General features: G+C 40.8%; 1 protein-coding gene across 1 annotated transcript in view; it reads left to right on the top strand.

Annotated features, from left to right (window-relative positions):
• Positions 1 to 18,664, top strand: part of ENTPD1 (ectonucleoside triphosphate diphosphohydrolase 1) — a 36,404-nt gene extending 17,740 nt beyond the window's left edge. The window contains exons 4-10 of the mRNA XM_057736601.1: positions 836 to 986; positions 2,934 to 3,093; positions 3,779 to 4,018; positions 5,284 to 5,550; positions 11,810 to 11,926; positions 13,682 to 13,819; positions 15,359 to 18,664. Coding sequence (XP_057592584.1) covers positions 836 to 986; positions 2,934 to 3,093; positions 3,779 to 4,018; positions 5,284 to 5,550; positions 11,810 to 11,926; positions 13,682 to 13,819; positions 15,359 to 15,565 — 1,280 coding nt within the window. The 3' untranslated portion in view covers positions 15,566 to 18,664. The remainder of the gene's footprint in view (positions 1 to 835; positions 987 to 2,933; positions 3,094 to 3,778; positions 4,019 to 5,283; positions 5,551 to 11,809; positions 11,927 to 13,681; positions 13,820 to 15,358) is intronic.
• The last annotated feature ends 1,125 nt before the right edge of the window (positions 18,665 to 19,789 follow it).

Genomic DNA, 19,789 nt, shown 5'->3' with positions numbered 1-19,789 from the left:
CAGAAGAGAGAGTTCTCTAATCAAATATTTAAATAGAAAGGTGAGTTGAGAGCCACCAGTTATTGAAAGCCAGACTTTAAACAGGCTGTTAAAAATTTGATGAATGATATGGATAAGATATCTGGATACTTATTGTTAAAACAAATCCTCACTATAAAGCACTGAAAATGTAAATGTTTAGCTTAAGGTAAGACAAAATTGGTGTTAACTTCAAAAAGCTTAAGGAATTTTGGCTCTAATCCTCTCCATAGCAACAGTTAAAACGGCTCTAAAACTTACTATGCAGACAGGGTATCAGAGTGGAAAAATTGCTGAGGAGACATGGGTTCTATTGCTGTTTCTTCTAACTTTGCTTCAGAAATTTTAGGGTTAGTTAGTAGCCTTTCCTGTCTTTTCAGTAAAAGCCCGTGCGCCTGATGCATATTTAAGTTTTTGTTCTAAATGTTATCTTTCACCTTGTCCGTCTAATAGGAATTAGTATTGTTAATTACAACTTTGTGGAAGAAACGTCATAAAGCAGCTATATAGAATAGTTATCAGATCCCCATTTAAATGAGCCTGTTTTTAGAAAGGTTATGCAATTGAATGTGAAAATTGCGCCATCCAGTGGCAAAATTGTTGAACAGCAGACAGACCCAGCTCGAGATCTGAAAATCAATCCTACCAAGGCTAGATTCAGTGAGTTACCCTCTAAGTACAAAAACTTAATAGGTGTCACAAAAAGAAACTGTCTCCTTGCATTTTCTCAGAAGACATCAGTATCTTCTCTCATAATGTGAAGATATGTCCTTTACTTTTAAAAATGATTTTTATCTGCTTCTACATCTTTTTCTAGGTCCTGGAATCTCAGAATTTGCTCAAAAATTAAGTGAAATAGACATTTATCTGACTGCATGCATGGAGAGAGCCCGGAACGTGATTCCAATGTCCCAGCACACAGAGACACCTGTTTACTTGGGAGCCACGGCAGGCATGCGGTTGCTCAGGTATAGCACCCTGTGGAGACTGAGAGCGGCTGGGAGTTAGGTTTGGCAGTGCTAGAGCCTCTGAGTTGTGAGAGAATGGCACACTTCTCTAACAACCCAATTCTAGACATGCTAAATGTCCACACCTAAGAAAGAAAATCTCAGTAAGTGGGTAAAATTCCCAAATTCTTAGTATGCATAATGATGGGAGTTTAAGTATGTTTAAAAAAAAAAAAAAGCCCTCTTGCTCATCTCCCCACAGGGAATTCCAGGGAGTGATGGTACAAAGAGAGAAAGACGAGGCCTGTATGCTCTGGGATCTGGGGCTACAGATTTAGCCATTTCATATCTGGGAGAAGGTAGGCCAGAGGAGACTCACAGATGTCTAGAGACACAAATCATAGCCAATTAGCACATCTTTACTGGTCACCACTAGTACTTGTGGGCATTATCTGTTCATTTGTTCATTCATTCATTCATTCATTCAGTGTGTATTGACTGCCTACTCTGTCCCAGGACATGGAAGTAGGTGACTCATCTTCCAAGATCAGAGTTTTGATACAGGGTGACAAATTCTTTGATAGAGGAGTGCTCAGAGCTGCTATGGGAGCATACTTGTCCCTGCCAAGAATGGGAGGAGGTCAAGAAGACTCACCAGAAGAGGGGATACATGAGTCAAATCATGAAGGACTTGCTGGAGGGTGGGGGAAGGGCAGCACAGGCAGAGAAGACATCATGTGTTCCACAACCTGTGTTTGCTTGGCACCTGTTGTGTGTCAGACATAAGTCCCTGCTTTCCTGGATCTTGTTTTCTGATAGATGTGCACAGGAGGGATATGTGAGAGACCAGGGTATGTTCAGAGGGCAATAAATAGTTCTGCATAGATAGAACATAGGGTGCAAAGAGTAAATCCTAATAATGACAATAATAATGGTAGCAGCTTGTATTTGTTGGGCCCTTACTATGTTCTTAGCACTGTGCTTTAATTTAATCACCATAACTCTGTGAAGTAACAGGTAGTATTAACTATGATTAACCAGATTAAGGAAGCCCTGGCGTACAGATGTTAAGTAACTCGCCAAAGCTCACACACCTGCCAGGTGGTAGAGCCGGGATTCTGAGTGGGATTCTGAGAAGGCAAGGTTTGTATCACAAAGTACCTTGTGGGCCATGCTAGGGAGTTTGGAGTTTATCTGGGAAATAATGGGAAGCCATTAAAGGATGTTACACAACTGGTGACAGTGGTAGAGAGGTGGATTGGAGGGAGGAAAACTAGGGATAAGGAGGCCAGTTGGTAGGGTATGGAAGCCATTCAAATGAGAGATTACTGGGGTCTGATGCCAGTTGGAAGGCAGCATTTTCTGACCCAGAGACTCTCAATATTGTGTTGCCTAGATCTTGGAAGCAATTGTAGTCCATCTTCATTATGACAACCCTGGAAGATTTTTCTTTAGATCTCAAGGTCTTAGACCCAAAAACCAAGGCACAATGTAAGAAAGATTTTTTCCCCCAGTCTGGCACCAAGGTTGGGTATCTGGCCCAGGATGTTTTCCATCTGGTGTCGAGAGCCCTAATTAAAAACCTCAAGCAGAGCCTTGAGGCTACGTAAGCAGCTCAAAGCCACCAGCAATGGCTAATGTAGCACACATCAGCTCTAGGTTTGGTGATCAAACAATATCCAGCTACCACCACCACAGCAATTAAAATTACTCTGATGATTTCTTAAGAGCCAGGGAACAACAATGACAATGGTATTTTAAGAGGACCAACCTACGTAGGGATTGGAAGGATCTGGATTTGAAGAAAGGGGGCCAAAAGAGTAGTTACGCCTCACCCAAGAGGAGGGCTCCTCAGACAGCCATGTGTGGGGATCTCCATCCTTCCTAGGAGAGCTGGCTGGAAGCTCTGGCTGCAATAGGTAGTTGTAGTTATTCAGACAAAACCAGTAACCTCAGCTCTCTGCGCAGGATGCAAAATGAACGGTCGGCAGACAAGATCCTGGCTGCAGTGACAAAAAGCATCAGCAGCTACCCCTTTGACTTCCAGGGTGCCAGGATCATCACTGGTCAGGAGGAAGGTGCCTATGGCTGGATTACTATCAACTATCTGCTGGGCAAATTCACTCAGGTGATGATCTCACAGCACCCGTGGAGGTGGCTCCCTGGGGGTCGATGCCATTCATAGCTCAGGCAGTACTAAGATCACGAGGCGGAATGAATGATGGATAAATGAACAAATTAATTTACCCTCACATTGGCAAGGGTCAGGAAAGGTGTAATTCTCTTACAAGAACTCTCACTATTGGCGAATAAGGAAGCCATACCTTTACCTTACAGAGATGTAGACAAAACTTAAAAACCTATCATTAAAAATAAGGATATCTAATATTTGCCTAGTGCTGTGTGTCTCGTGCTATGTAAAGCACTTTTCCTGTACTATTTGATTTAATCTTCAGAATAACAATATGAGGTGTTCTCTCATTTTAGAACCTCATATTGAGGCCTAGCAAAGATAATTATTCTGTCCAAGGTCACATGGCTAATGAGCAAATGAGTGGGGATTTGAACTTGAGTCTTTCTGGCCCCAGATCTCGTGTTTGTAAACTGCTTCTATGTTGCTGCAGTCTGAGCTATGTCCTTGAAGCCCCTCTTTTCCTGCTGTTGATCTGATGCAGACTCAGGAACCTCTGGTGAGCTTTGTGTCACCCTTATGCTCCTGCTCCTCTGCCTTAGGAAGTCCCTGAGTCCAAGAAATAGTATGGAAAGGGGGATGTCCAGAGATTTCTACCACTAGTGACAGTACTCTCTTTCAGAAATCGAGTTGGTTTAACCTGAAGCCAAGTGAAGGCAATGCTCAGGAAACCTATGGAGCTTTAGATCTTGGGGGAGCCTCTACACAGATCACTTTTGTGCCCCAAAATGAAACAACTGAGTCTCCAAAGGACACTCTGCACTTTCGCCTCTATGGCAAGAACTACAGTGTATACACACACAGCTTCTTGTGCTATGGGAAGGATCAAGCACTCCTGCAGAAGGTGACCAAGGACCTTCAGGCAAGTATAACTGAATCCAGACCACCCTCCCCACAACTGGGCCACCAACCCCCACAACCTGTTTTCTCTTTCTGCTTCAGTAATTGGTCTGAAGTTGGCTACTATACTTTCCAAACCTTTTCAGGTAGGATATCTAAGTACATCTGGTCAGCCCCTGTGAACTGTCCCATCTAGACACCACCTCCTGTATTTGTTAACTGCACTGTCACCAAGGACAGATTCAAACTCTTTCTTTGGAAATAATTTCTCACCCCCATGGGGATGACAGTGAAAAGCACAGGCTAGAGTATTGTGTGTGTGTGTGTGTGTGTGTACACGTGTGCTTGCATGTGTGTGTGCATGTGTGCGCATGTGCAATTTTTCAGCTCTTCCCCACTTTTCAATCTCCATTTCCTACAAACTGCAGAAAACAAGGTTGTTAGAAACTACCTGGAGAGGAGGGGGCAAAAAAACTTCAGGGAAAATACAGTTTATTGATCAACACTTCAAATCTTGTCCCCAGACACTTTTTTTGCATTTTGAAGGCAAGAGAAGTTAAACATACTCAAAATCAAGCGAGTACCAGCACATCCTGACAAACATAGAGCAAAGATGTCAGATCCAGCTGTTCCCTGTCTCTACTGAAAGGACAACCGGTTCTCTGCTTTCCTCCAAAGCACTCTCTCTGGTTCTCAGAAGCACTATCAGTAAGATGACTGCCATGGAGGAGGGGCTGCAGAAAGATGCCTGGTGTCCTCCACTAAGCCTTTCACAGCAGCCCCTTTTCTTCTTTTGAACATACTGGGTTGTAGGTTGAAAATAATTCTGATACTCCTGCCTTAAATGATCTAAGGCACTTCCAGCTCTTGGAGCTTTTGCGTTTTGGCTTGGAGGTCAGGGCAGGGATATAGGCAGACCCCCCAGAGAACTACCCTGGGCTCAGAATTTTGAGAGCCTTGAGAGTTTTTCTTGTGAATCTGCCTCTGACCTATGCGATCAGTACTAAGCAGTAGGGGCCATTCCAGACTAATGGAATTTCTTGGCCCAGCTTCAACTATATTAGCTTTCTATGAATAGCAAAAGTTCATTTACATCTGATACCACTTCTGGTGCCTGTTATACAAATAGGGCTATTCCCAAGGGTGAAAAAAAAAGCAGAGCAGGGGCATATTGATGCCAATGCTGAGTGCCTGGATGTTGTTCAATTGCTACATATTATTGAAGTCAGACTGCTTTTGTACCCAAAGCACTTGCACATGATGCCTTCAAGTGATTTTTCCATTCAGGCAACAAGTGGAACCATCTATGACCCATGCTTTCACTCTGGATACCAGAGGGTGATAAACATGAGTGACCTTTATGAGAGCCCCTGCACCGGGAGATTTGAGGTGAATTTTCCATTTCTTCCAATCTCTGAAGTTGAAATCCGTGGCACTGGAAACTATCAACAATGCCAGAAAAGCATCGTTCAACTTTTTAACACCAGTTACTGCCCTTACTCCAGCTGTTCCTTCAATGGGATTTTCTTGCCACCACTCTATGGGGATTTTGGGGTAAGTCTGTGACGTGATGATATACGTGTTACAATGATTTTGGTTGCAAATTATAGAATATGTGCCTACACAGGGTTTAAATAATAGGATTCATTTTCTCTCACATGGTAATAAGCCTTGAGGTAGATAATTCAGAGTTAGTTCTTTAGCTTAACAATGTCAGGACTTGGGTTCAGCTTTTCAATTATTTTCTTGGCCCTACTGTGGTGCTAAGATGGCAGCTACTGCTCTAAGCATTATATCCTCACATGCAAAGCCAACACAGGAAAGGAGGAAGTTTATCTCGCATACATCTCTCTCCAACTTTGCAGAAGTGCCAACAAACATCTTTTCAGATGCCACTGGCTAGAATTTGGTAAAATGCACAACTCTGAGCCCATCTGTGATAAAGGGGAATGGGTTACCATGTTGGTGTAGACTAATTACTGCTCATCCCCTGGAACTGGGGAGTCTTCCTGAGCAATTTTCTTTCCTCTATTAGGTAAAATCAGGGATCTGTTACCCAGGAGATGGGGGCTGGCTGTTGGGTAGGCACCCATTAGGATCTGCCACAGGTGGCTTCTCAGATGTCAGAAGAAGGAGAAGCGCAGCTGTAAGAAGCAGTGACACTGGGACACTTGTAGAGACATGGATGGACCTGGAGACTGTCACCCAGAGTGAAGTGAGCCAGAAAGAGAAAAACAAACAGATCAGCATGTGAGGAAGGAGATTCAACTCCCCTCTCAGACCCCTGCAGAAGAGTTTCTCCCAAGATCTCCTGGCCCAACCCAATGTCACAGAAAGAACTTCTGGGAGAGAGCACAGGCCCTGTAGTAATCATACCTGGCTCAAATTCTGGCCTTGCCATTGGTGAACTATATGGAGCTCTTCATTCCCTTGGTCTCTGGAAAACAGCAATGGGTAGAATCATGGATCCTGGCTTACCTTAACCATGGCCCAGACCACAGTTCCCCTGCCCCTCCAGTTTCCTGAGGGAAATACATGATTGCACAATGGCTGGCAGAGTAATACTCGGTCATTAGTTGGCTCCAAATCCAAATTCAGAACAAACTAGACTCTTACCTGTATGCGCTATAGCTGAACTGGCACAAGCTGTCCATCTTGGGTTTTTTTGAGCCAAGTCCCTAGCCTCGGATTTAGCTGCTGGAAGAGAAAGGAGGGTGCCACAGAAAGGAGGAAGGTGGCCAGGGATGCTGGGAGCAGCCAAGGGCCCTTTCCATTCCAGTCCCTGCTAGGAAATACTGCAATACATCTGAAGAAAAAGGAATATATTATTTTGTGTTGACTTTTTAACTTTTTTGAAAGCTTTGCCTTCTGGAAAACATGGCCCAATTCTTGCCTTCAAACTTGACAAACCCTTCTGACTTGGCAGGGTTGGGGGTTGGGCGTGGAAGGGTGGGGGTGGGGTGGAATATCTTGCCTTTGAATGTGATTCCCCCAATCAAGGCAGGGAGACAGAGTTGGAAAAGCATGGAGGAACTTTAAGCTCCTCCTGGCAGCTTTTCTGTTCCGTCACTTAGTCCCTCAGAGAAAGACTTGTACACTGAAAACCACAAAACACTGATGAAAGAAATTAAAGAAGACACAATGGAAAGACATCCTCTGTTCATGAAAGACAACATTGTTAAAATGGCCATACTATTATACCAAAAGTGATCTACAAATTCAGTGCAATCCCCATCAAAATCCCAGTGGCATTTTTTATTGAAATACAAAAAAAATTATAAAATTCATTTGCAATTACAAAACCCCCAGATATCCAAAACAATCTTGAGAAAGAACAACAAAGCTGGAGGTATCACACTTGCTGATTTTAAAATATATTACATTATATTACATTTAATTAAAATTATTGTAATTAAAACAGTATGGTACTGGTGTAAAGATAGACATATAGACCAATGGAACAGAACAGAGTCCAGAAAAAAATCCACACGTATATGATCAACCAATCTTTGACAAGGGTGCCAAGCATACACAATGAGGAAAGGACAGTCTCTTCAATAAATGGTGTTGGGAAAACTGTGTATGTCCACATGCAAAAGAATGAAATTGGACCCACATATTGCACCATCCACAAAAATCAACTCAAAATGGATTGAAGACTTGAACACAACACCTGAAACCATAAAATTCTAAGGAGAAAACATAGGTGAAAAGCTTCATGACATTGGTCTCAGAAATGATTTAATGGATATGACACCGAAAGCCCAGGCACCAAAAGCAAAAATAGACAAATGGGACTACATTAAGCTAAAAAGTTTTTGCACAGCAAAGGAAACAATCAGCAGAGTGAAAAGGCAACCTATGGGAGAAATGTTTGCAAACTGTGTATCCGATAAGAGGTTGACTTCCATAATACATAAGGAATTCCAAGTCAATAGCAAGAAAAACAATAACCCAATCGAAAAATGGGTTAGAGAGTTGAATAGACACTTCTCCAAAGATAACATACAAATGGCTAACAGTTATATGAAAGGTGCTCAACATCACTAATCTGAGTAATGCAAATTGAAACCACAATGAGGTATCACCTCATACTTGTTAGGATGGCTACTGTCAAAAAAGCAAAAGACAAATGTGGTAAGGATGTGGAGAAAATGGAACCCTTGTATAGAATGGGTGCACCCACTATGAAAAACACTATGGAGGTTCCTCAAAAAATTAAAAATATATCTATCATATGATCGAGCAATCTTACTTTTGGGTGTTTATCCAAAAGGACTGAAATCAGGATCTGGAAGTGATATTAGCACCCTAATGTCCACTATTCCCAATAGCCAAGTTGTGGAAACAACCTAAAGGTCTATTGATAGATGTTGACAGATGAATGGATTTTTTAAAATGTGGTGTACACATACAATAGAATATTCAGCCTTAAAAAGAAGGAAATCTTGTGATATAAGACAAAAATGAACCTTGAAGACATTAGCTAGGTGAAATAAGTCAGTCACAAAAGGACAAATACTGCATGATTCCACTTATATGAGGTATTTAAAATAATCAAACTTATAGACTCAATCAGAGAGTAGAATGGTGTTTGCCAGGGGCTGAGGGGAGGGGAGAAATGGGGAGCTGCTAGTCAATGGGCATAAAGTTTCAGCTATGCAAGATGATTAAATTCTAGAAATCTACTGTACACCACTGTCCTTAGAGTTAACAATACCGTAGTGTATACTTCAAAATTTGTTAAGAGGGTAGATCTCATGTTAAATTTATTTATAATAAAAATAAAAAGTTTGAAGTAAAAATTTAAGTCTTCCCTTCCCTCCTGCCCCCCAATCAGTTGACTAGAGGAAAACACTCTTAATAGTTTTAATATGGGAGAACCTTTTCAGGCATTCACTATGCATATCATAGCTATCCGGTCTCTGGATTTATCTAGTCCCCCAGTCAACAGCGATTCACCAAGTGCCTCTTACATTCTAGCCAGTACCCTAGGAATTAGAGAGGGAGAGAGCAGTTTTGTACCACTTACACATTTATAGAGCTCTTCCATGTGCCAAGCACCATGTTAGCGCTGCAGATTCAGCTGAGAACAAGGCAGATGTGGTCCCTGAAATCATGGAGCTGGCATTCTAGAGGGCAGGTATATGGGAATCTAGAGACACAAATAAACAAAAGCAAACCAAACTGCGGCAACTGCTGGGGAGAAAGAAACTATTATGAGAGCGATTAACAGTGTCCTAGTCTAGATGGGTGATTACAAGACCTCTCTGAGGAGGAGACGTGGAAGTCAAGGGAACTCCAACAGAGGGAACAGCAGATATACAACCCGGGGAAGAAAAGCTTGGCATGATTAAAGGCCACAATAGCTGGGATGTGGTGGGTGAGGTGGGCAGTGGTATGAGATGGTACTGGCCCAGTGGGTGAGGTTAGAACATGCCTGGCCTTGAGACACCTAGTAGAGTTTGGACTTTATTCTAGGTGTAATTAGGAGTCTCTAAAGGCTTTAAGCAGAGGAGTGATATGATCAAATTTTTTTTTTAAAGATTCTTATGACTGCCTTATTCAGGGTGGACTGGAATAGGGCTAAAAGGTAATGTTGGAGACCAACTAAGAGGTCACTGCAGTGTGCACACAAGAGATGATGATGACTTGTGTTAAGATGGTAGAAACAGGGCTATACCATGATCTTGTTTTGCAAGTGGCATACACTATTTAAAGTGTTGGAATTCCCAAGTTCAAGGGATGAGGAGGTGGCCTTTCAAAGTTCCTAGGGAGCTCAACTTCCCCAGAGGAATGAGCACACTAGTTCACAGGCTAAATGTACAGAGGAATTTGTAACAACATTGCTTATAGGAAAATACTGGAATCAAGGGAATACCTACCAGTAGGGAGCTGCTGAATGAACTATGATACATAAACATCCTGGACTCTTATGTAGGCATCAGAGTGTCCCCGCTGAGTTGGAGGGATTTTTTTTTAATACATCTTTATTGGAGTATAATTGCTTTACAACATTGTTAGCTCCTGCTGTATGACAAAGTGAATCAGGTATATTTATACATATATCCCCATATTCTCTCCCTCTTAAGCCTCCCTCCCACCCTCCCCATCCCACCTCTCTAGGAGTTGGAGGGATTTTCATATATATATATATATAAATACATATTCTTTTTCAGATTCTTTTTCATTATAGGTTACTACAAGATATTGAATATAGTTCCCTGTGTTATACAGTAGGACCTTGTTGCTTATCTATTTTATATATAGTGTTATATATATGTAAATCCCAAATTCCCAATTTATCCCTCTCCCTCCCCCTGCTTTCCCTTTTGGTAACCATTAAGTTTGTTTTCTATGTCTTTGAGTCTGTTTCTATTTTGTAAGTTCATTTGTATCACTTTTTTAGATTCCATATATGTGATATCATATGATATTTGTCTTTCTCTTTCTGACTTATTTCACGTAGTATGATAATCTCTAGGTCCATCCATGTTGCTGCAAATGGCATTATTTCATTCTTTTTTTATGGTGGAGTAATATTCCATTCTGTGTGTGTATACCATATCTTCTTTATCCATTCATCCGCTGATGGACATTTAGGATGCTCCCATGTCTTGGCTATTGTAAACAGTGCTGCTATGAACATTGGGGTGCATGTATCTTTTCAAATTAGAGTTTTCTCTGGATATATGCCCAAGAATGGGATTGCTGGATCATATGGTAACACAATTTTTAGTTTTTTTAAGGAACTTTCATACTGTTCTCCATAGTGACTGCACCAATTTACATTCCCACCAAGAGTGCAGGAGGATTCCCTTTTCTCTACATCCTCTCAAGCATTTATTATTTGTAGACTTTTTAATGATGGCCATTTTTACTAGTGTGAGGTGGTACCTCATTGTAGTTTTGATTTGCATTTCTCTAATAATTAGTGATACTGAGCATCTTTCCATGCACGTGTTGGCCATCTGTATGTCTTCTTTGGAAAAATGTCTATTTAGGTCTTCTGCCCACTTTTTGTTTGTTGTTTTTTTTTTAAAGCTGTATGAGCTGTTTGTATTTTGGAAATTAATCCCTTGTTGGTCACATCATTTGCAAATATTTTCTTCTAGGCTACAGGTTGTCTTTTTGTTTTGTTTATGGTTCCCTTTGTTGTGCAAAAGCTTTTACGTTTAATTAGGCCCCATTTGGTTAATTTTGTTTTTATTTCCATCACTCTAGAATATTTTCTTTTTTACTCATTCATTTTTTTTAACTTTTGGTATAGTCCTCAGGTATGATGATGATTTTTTAAAACTTTAAAGTTGTGCCTAGCTCATGATAGACCTGCAATAAATTTTTGTTAAATAAACATTGGCTATTTAAATAAAGCAGTACATGTACATTATAAAAATAGGCAAAAAGGGGCATAAATAAAAAGGAAAAAAAAACCTTATCATTTTGCCAGAGATCATTCCTACTATTTACCTTTGTATAGAATTTTCCAGATTTTTAAAAATTCATACATAATATGTAGTTTTTTAAAGATGGGATTTTTGCAACCTCTTCCTCTTATCTTCTCTTTTCCCTGACTCTCCCATTAAAATTATGGAGAAAATTAGCTACCAGATGGCTCACAAATGTGTGTCAGCAGCAAAGTGGCTTCTCGTCCAGGAAGGAAGCAACTCTTGGGTCTAGAATATCAGCTGATCCTGTAATTTACTCACCAGAGGTTTCCAGGCACTTTCACTAAGGGTTCGGCCTTCTGGAGAGCAAATCAATGTCCCTCTGTGTTGGACACTGTACCAAACTCAGGATTTTTCTCTTGTAGGCATTTTCGGCTTTTTACTACGTGATGGAGTTTTTAAACCTTACATCAGAGGAACACTCATCTCAGAAAAAGATGATGGACACGTTGGAAAAGTACTGCTCTCGGCCTTGGGAAGAGGTAAGTGACTAGAAACAGCAGCTGTTACCGTTGCCCTGTGCCCTGGGCAGCATGGAGGATGTGAGTCTGCTCTTCAAGTCATGCCAGTGTGACCAAGATCCAGTACACGTGTTAGAGAAGCCCAGATGGTACACTCAATTAGGAATAAGTTCACCAGCATTCCTCGATAACTTGGCATACAGTGGCTTAAACAAAAAAGGTCTTATTGTTTTCACCTAATTCGAAGTCCGGAAGTAGGCAGTTGCTGGCATGGGGTCGGCAGCTTGATCACCTCAACCATTCTTCAGTTGTTGTTAGGTCTGTTTCTTTATGGAAGCAAGGTGTAGATTCAAGGATCACAGCCATGTTCAAGGTCAGAAGAAGGGTAGCACCAGATGTATCTGTTCCTTTTTACAGGAAAGCAAAAGCTATCCCAGAAGCTCCTTAATAACCTTTTCTCTTACATCTCATTGGCCAGGACTAGCTGGGAGAGCAGGGTGCAGGATTTCATGACTGGCTTAGAACCCTAGATCCATCATGAGCTACCTCCTGGAGCTAAGCACATTGTCGCTCACTCCTTCCCCCAACCCCCAAGGAAGACAGGCAGTTCACCAAATCTGCCACAGACACCATTGTGGTAAGACCCTTTTTCCATCAGACACGTCCAAGATATCTCCTACTTACTCATAAAGTTGAAGCACAGATTTTTTCTTGTCTGAGGCACTGAGTCATTCAAGATCCAGTGCTGCCTGATGCAAGTTTCCAGGGACCTGAGAGAAAGATATGGAGTCTACTCCGGTTTAAAAAAACAGATCACCTAGGAGTGGCTCAAAACAGCAGCTATTTTAAGTTGACACTATTGCAAAAGTGACTAGTGCTTTCATTCTGAAGATATGCAATTAATCAAAAATGAATGTAGTTCTCGTGGGCACTGACAACAGAGGAAGGAAGGTTGTGCCAGAGCCTGTAATTTGGAATTTTCTCTTAAGTATTCTGTCTGAGTTAGAACATAAAGGAAGGTATTCAGGGCTTTCAGAAAGAGCAGCTCAGGTATGCCTCAGCACTTTATGAAACACTTAGGGGAGGCTTTTTGCAGCTAGTGGTGATCTATGGAGAAAGATGAGCATTTTTCTTGAGCAAAATGCTTCTTAAACTGGGTTCCAGGGCAGTGTTTGTTGAACATTACTGTGTATGTGATCATACGGGGACATATTAAAAAGGACATTCTGCATTGGCAGATCAGGGGTGAAGATAAACAAGCTCTCAGGGGCTGCTAGTCCAGAGACCTGAGTGGCAAGTCTTTTTATGAAACTGTTTCCTCAAGATGCTTACAGAGAATCTAAACCAAAGACTTTGGTCAAGAGCATACAGAAAACTCTGATTAAACAAAGATTAATAGATTTCTTTCATTCAAGATTTTTCAGTGTGTAATATGCTAATGCGATTGTGAAACTCAAGTTTCACAAGAGATGGGAGACTATATTAAAATTCAGTGCTGTTGAACCTATTAGACGACAGAAACTACTTTTTTCCTGGAGCACTTATTGTCTCACAGAACCCAGTGGAGAAAAAGATTCCTTAACAGACCCTAAACTATGAACCCCTTGCACCACTGAAGGAGTGCAGCACCACTTCCAAAGCCCTCTGCAGGGGCCAACCCTCAGGCCCATGTGAGCTGGGGCTTTCTCTTCTCTTGATCAGCTCTAATAGTGAACACGAGTGCTATGGAGAAGTGCCTATTGTACAAATATGATGTTTTCTTCACTTCACTTCCAGCTGCAGATGCATTTTGGTGACGTGAAGGAGAAGTATCTGAGCGAATACTGCTTTTCTGGCACCTACATCCTCACTCTTCTTCTGACTGGCTATAATTTTACAGCTGAGTCCTGGAAGAATATTCACTTCATGGGCAAGGTTTGTTGGGTTGGGGGGAGGTTGGGTGGTAGTGACTGAAGCAGCTTTGGGCTTAAAAGAGGAAGGAGTCAACCTGATTTAAATTTTGGCCTGATGTCCTGTTCTACCACTTCACCTCTAACCCAAGCTGGCATTTAGTATCCAGCTCTCCTGAATGTCAACCAGTCAGTTGTGGATATCCTATCTAAGGGAGAGCTAGTTGCATTCTCAGCCTCGCCTTTCTGCTCATATAACAGTGCCTAACCCCTTATAAAACAAAATATGAGATATTAAAGTAATATAACAGTATTTCAACAGCCACAGTGATTCTGTGTGCTGACTTCAGCATCCATCTTAGAGGCCCCTTCATGAATCCACAAAGGGAAGTAGGCCTTTTATAAATTATTAACTCTCAGTACTGGTAAAGGTTTAAGGGAGAGGAGCATTCCACATGTATTGGTTGGAATGTAAACTGTCATAACCTTTGGGAAGGCTGTTTTGGCAATATGTGCTAGGTGACTTAAAATATATACATCATTTTGTCCAACGACTTCATTTCTAGGACTTACAAATAATTGAATAAAGTGAGTAAAAATGAACATATAAGGCAGTTCACGCCAGTGATGCTGCTGCAGAAGTCCCTTAAGAGATTCTTAAGGAATTGTTAAGTGAATAATTCTACATACAATTTAATTCCATTTTTTTTTCTGTGAAAAACATGCACAGACAGGACTGGTAGAATAAGTCACAAAATGATAAAAGCAGCAACTTTTGAATGATGAAGTAGAGGTGGTTTTTATTTTCCTTCTTAGGATTATCTGTACTTTGTGATTTTCCTACCATGACCACATACAACTCATGTAATAGAAACATTTCCAAAATTCTTTATTATTCATAGACTACCTATATTTCAATACATTTTGAGGTGACTTGAAAATATCCCTAGGAAGATGGCAGGGATGGAGAATGTTTTTTCATTTGAGAATAATCCTTTCTCATGCATATGCAGTTTTTCAACTTCCATCAAGTAAGACTGAGTTGCTGGGATTTTTGCCTCAATTTTTCCCTAGTTGAATCATAAAAGGAGTCCTGATTTTGTATGGATGAGATTCCTGGGCCTGACACTGAAGTAGAAGGCCAGGGACAGTCATTATTCTCTCATCTTTTGCTTGCTGCCTGTCCCCGTCTCCCCACCCCCCACCCCCGTCCTTTGCCCACCTCGACTACCCACATTCACACAAATAGCAAAAGAGCAATGCAAATCTCCAAAGGCCTCATTTGAATGAAGTTCTTCTAGGCAGGAGAACTGAGCAGTCATTCACCAAATTCCTCTGAATTTTGGGAATGTAGTCGTGAGGCCCCACACTCTCCTTCTTAATCACTTGCTCCTGCTCTGTTTTCCCCACAGTCATATTCCCAATTTAGAATATACAAATAATCCATTTAGAGAACGGAACGTGGTGCTCTCACTTCCTGGTTGCTCAGTGTCACGGATAGGGTTGCATGAAAGCTCATTTAATCCTTGCACAAGAAACAACAGACTTTCCCCACTGTTTGCAGGTCCAGGGCAGCAGCGTCGGGTGGACTTTGGGTTACATGCTGAACCTGACCAACATGATCCCATCTGAAGAGCCAATGTCCACACCTCTCGCCCACTCCACCTATGTCTTCCTCGTGGTCCTCTTCTCCCTGATCCTGGTCATAGCGGTCATCGTAGGCATATTTATCTTTCACAAGCCTTCATATTTCTGGAAAGACATGGTATAGCAGGAGCAGCTGAAATCTGCTGGCTGGAGTGAGAACAAAACTTGCCCAGGGAGCACTTTCCTCCACAGTGGTGTACAAGGCCAGTCTTGACCAGCATGAAGCTTCCCTGGCTTTTGCTGAAGCCTTCCCGTGGGAGGTATTCACCACCCTCTGCCTCAAGGACTTCCTGGCAGACATTGTCTCTTTTGTGAGTCTTTCCAAACTCCCCCCCTTCTCTCTTGTACTCTGTGCTTGTGTAGGTCTTAAAGACCTGCCTCCTTTCATGATCACTGCTTTATAAAAGAACAATATTGACTGTGTCCAGAAGAACTGAGAGTCCTGAGTCCTGTGCTGGGAAGTTGCCCTGGCTAAAAGAAGAATCTTGGGAACTGATTCAGTTGTGGTCTTACAGACCTTTTCTCTCTCCTGTTTCCCATTTATTAAAAAAGCCATACAAATGCCTTTGGAGAAGACAGACATATATCCCATGCCCAGCCTGCCCTTTGCATGGGAGAATTTTCTAGATTAGGCAAATATGTGCTAGGGCAAAAGAGTTTTGCAAAGGAATTTATGTGCTTATGCAGTTAATACAAGAATTAATCCAAGCCAAAAGGGGGATGTGGATAAGTCACATAGTCCTGGGTGATGTCAAAATGCTACAGAGTGGGATACCCAGACCAGAGATTATTTAAAAAGCTGCTGTACATATATATATATATGCATTCAGATATCAGGGCATATTATCTGGTAGGTGTATACATGTCAGGAAGAAAAATACAGTTACAACACAAGGTTGGGAAAATGCATCCTCCAACACATCTACTGGGATTTTGTTTTTATTTTGGTAAAATGCATATAACCTAAAATTCATCACTATAGCATATACAATTTAGTGGCATTTAGTACATTCACAATGTTTTCCAACTGTCACCAATATCTAATTCCAGAATATTTTCATCACTAAGAAATTATTGGCTGGGGATAAGACCATCCTGGGGTAGACTTGAACCATCAGCCTTTCCATTTAGCCAAACATGCTAACCAGTTGCACCACAAAAATGCTCACTGAGTTTTAAAGCCATGCCACATCTTACTGTCCCAGGGTTTAATTTAGTGAGAGAGTTGCATTAGTGTAGAGTGGCATGCCTTTTTTATGTCATGGTATTTACACAACAAAATGTTCCAGGAACCATATCTGCCGCTGGTTCTAGGTACTTTTGCTTTAAGCATCATCGCCATAGACATTTTTGCTGCAAGCATTTTCACTGCCATAATTGGCTCTAAAGCAATTTTGCCATAAAAAAGAAAATAATGGAAAATCAAAGAGGGACAATTAAAAGGACATAATGAAACAAATAAAATTCAAGACTTGTGAAATATAAAATATTTGAATACATTTAAAATGTGTGTTGATTCATGGCAATACTGTGCAAATAACTGATTTTATTTTGTGGGTTGTACCTAAGCACTTGTCTTCCAAGTCTTTCATTCATAGCATTTTATACTTTTTTTTTGCTTATTGATTTGTCTTCTCATTCTGCATCGTACTTTATTTTCTCGCTAAAATTTCTTCCTTCATAAAGAGCAATGTAAGTTTCCAAATACGTAGATGTATCTTTGTAACTGAGCTTTGTGTTGTGTTGTGAAAGCTTCTACATGGTTGCTGTTTGTTCTTGGCATATTATCACATGTCCATTGATGGACGTTCCAAAGTTGAGTGGGAAATGTGGGTTCACCTCTGCACCTTCCAGGACCTTGGCCTCTTTCTCCTCATTGTAGTGTGTTTCAAAATAAGAAACCAGGGACTTCCCTGGTGGTCCAAGACTCTGCACTTCCAATGCAGGGGGGCCGGGTTTGATCCCTGGTCTGGGAACTAGATCCCACAAGCATGCCGCAACTAAGAGTTCGCATGCCACAACTAAGAAGCCCATGTGCCACAACTAAGTAGCCCTCGAGCTGCAACTAAGAAGCCCACCTGCCACAACTAAGACCTGGTGCAATCAAATAAAATAAATAAATTAAAAAAGGAAACCAACTCTTGGGGCAAATCACTGTCATATGCCAGCTTGATAAAGCCATCAATAATGTTGCCAACTGGAAGAAATGCTAACACATTTCAACCAGTTGAAACCAAACTGTCAAACCAAAAACTGTCAACCAGTTATTTTATCTTTCATGAGGAATTTGCCTTACAGACAATTAGTTATTCGACAAAAATGTTTGCTGCAAAAATGCATATGGCAGAGATGTCAATGGCAAAAATGCTTATGGTGAAGGTACCTAGAACCCATTTCAACATGTAATTAATATATGTTATTAATGAGATTTTTGTTTTTTGATATTAAGTTTTTGAAATCTGTTGTGTATATTACACTTACAGCACATCTTAATCGGGACTACATTTCAAGTGCTCAATAGCCACATGTGACTGACTAGTGGCTACCATATTGAATAGTTCATGTCTAAAAGTACATTCAAAGCTAAAAAGACACAGGCAATAATACTTTGTCTTTCTCTTGAAGGGGGGAGTTTTCTTTCAACAGCTATAGATGCTATGACATCCTTGCTATTATTTATTACATATGAAGTTTAACATTATTTTTAACAAGCTTTTAACATCCCAGCTCAGAGTTTCACATTATCCCTCAGGTTTTGTTGCCTTTTGTGTGAGGACACAGATGCCTATTATTTGGGCTAAGATGCCTGATGAAAAACCTTTGGGAAATTTAATCTGGATTCAAAGATAATACAAGATAATTTGGATGCTTATATTCTATAGTCAAAATGTAAATTTGAGTATTAAAATAAAGATTAGTCTCAATAGCTCACAGTTTACCATATAATAGTAAAGTTACTATTAAAATATATTATCATACATTGTCAGTTTGAAAGATGAGCTGAATTTCACTGAAATTGGTCTCATTCCTCTGCGATTCAGAGTCTAATCGTTGCTATCTTCTTAGAACATGACAGTTGCTCATAGTTAACCTGTACTAGCCAGGTATTTCTTCCAGTTTGTGCTAGTTTTTGTTTGTTTGTTTAAAATTTCTTATAACAACCTAAAAATTTCAGTGGCTTACCACAATAAACATTGATTTTCTTGTTCATGGGTCTGCAAGTCAGCTAGTGTCTCTACTTCCGGTAGTAGGTCTGTTTCAGGCCTACTCCATGTATCTCCCCCTCTCCTTGTCTGGTGGCTTCCTAAGCCATGTTCCCGTGATGAGCGGCAGGGGCACAAGACAGGGAGAGAGAAAACAGGATGCCTCTTCCGGCCTTGGCCAGGACGGGCCCCTGTCACTTCCATCCACATTCTACTGACCGAAATAAGTCATATGACCAAGCCCAACAGGAGGAAGTTGGAGAAGCACTGGGAGGAATGGCAGATTCATGTGGCAAAGGTCACAAATGAGTAACTTTAACACAGAAAATTCATGAAACATTGGACCCAATGATTCAGTCTACCACAGCATCTCACTAAAACATAAAGTATGTTTTCTGTAAATTAAGATCTACTTATCTTGCCAAAGAATATTCTTAAAGTCATTTCTTCCAAGACATCATCAATTGCAACTTGTTTTCACAGCCTTAATCAGGATGCTCTGGCAGCTCCCATATTAGTCTCATATTCTAAAATGATAGGTTTCTTAAGAGATCATCTATTTATTTTCCTTTTATGTTTAGGACAATGTATAGTTAACTACCCGAGTTTTCATTTGCACAAGAATCTAATACAACTGAACATAACTGGTTTTAGCACAGGTATACTGGAGTTTTTAATAATGGAGAAAGGAATGTCTCTATAAGCCTTTTCTTTCAAAAGTGGCATTTAGGACTGTGCATGTGGTAAAAGCATTGTTATACCTTTTGCATTTCTCTATTTTAAGTAAATTAATTTCTAAATTTAAACTGATATAATAACGGCACCACCCTCATCAGCACCTGAGTTGACTTTTTATCTCTATATTCCTTTTGCATGATGACTAGCAGAGAACATGGATTAGTCAATGAGAAATGAGACACATAATTTCTTACAATGAAGTTCTGAGAAGAGAGGGGAGGAAAGTCATGTGAGCTAGACAGGGAAGAGCACGTATTTAGGATGACTTAAACTGACTCTACCTTTCCTCCTAAACCTGCTCCTCCTCCTACCTTTTATCATGATTAATGCCACCACTGCCTCAAGCAACCAAGATTAGAATCAACTTTATCAATGCTGAAGTGACAGGGGCCCATCCTGGCCAAGAC

Source organism: Hippopotamus amphibius, chromosome 5, assembly GCF_030028045.1.
Source record: "Hippopotamus amphibius kiboko isolate mHipAmp2 chromosome 5, mHipAmp2.hap2, whole genome shotgun sequence".
Classification (NCBI taxonomy): domain Eukaryota; kingdom Metazoa; phylum Chordata; class Mammalia; order Artiodactyla; family Hippopotamidae; genus Hippopotamus; species Hippopotamus amphibius.
This window is presented reverse-complemented; position numbering and strand designations above follow the sequence as displayed.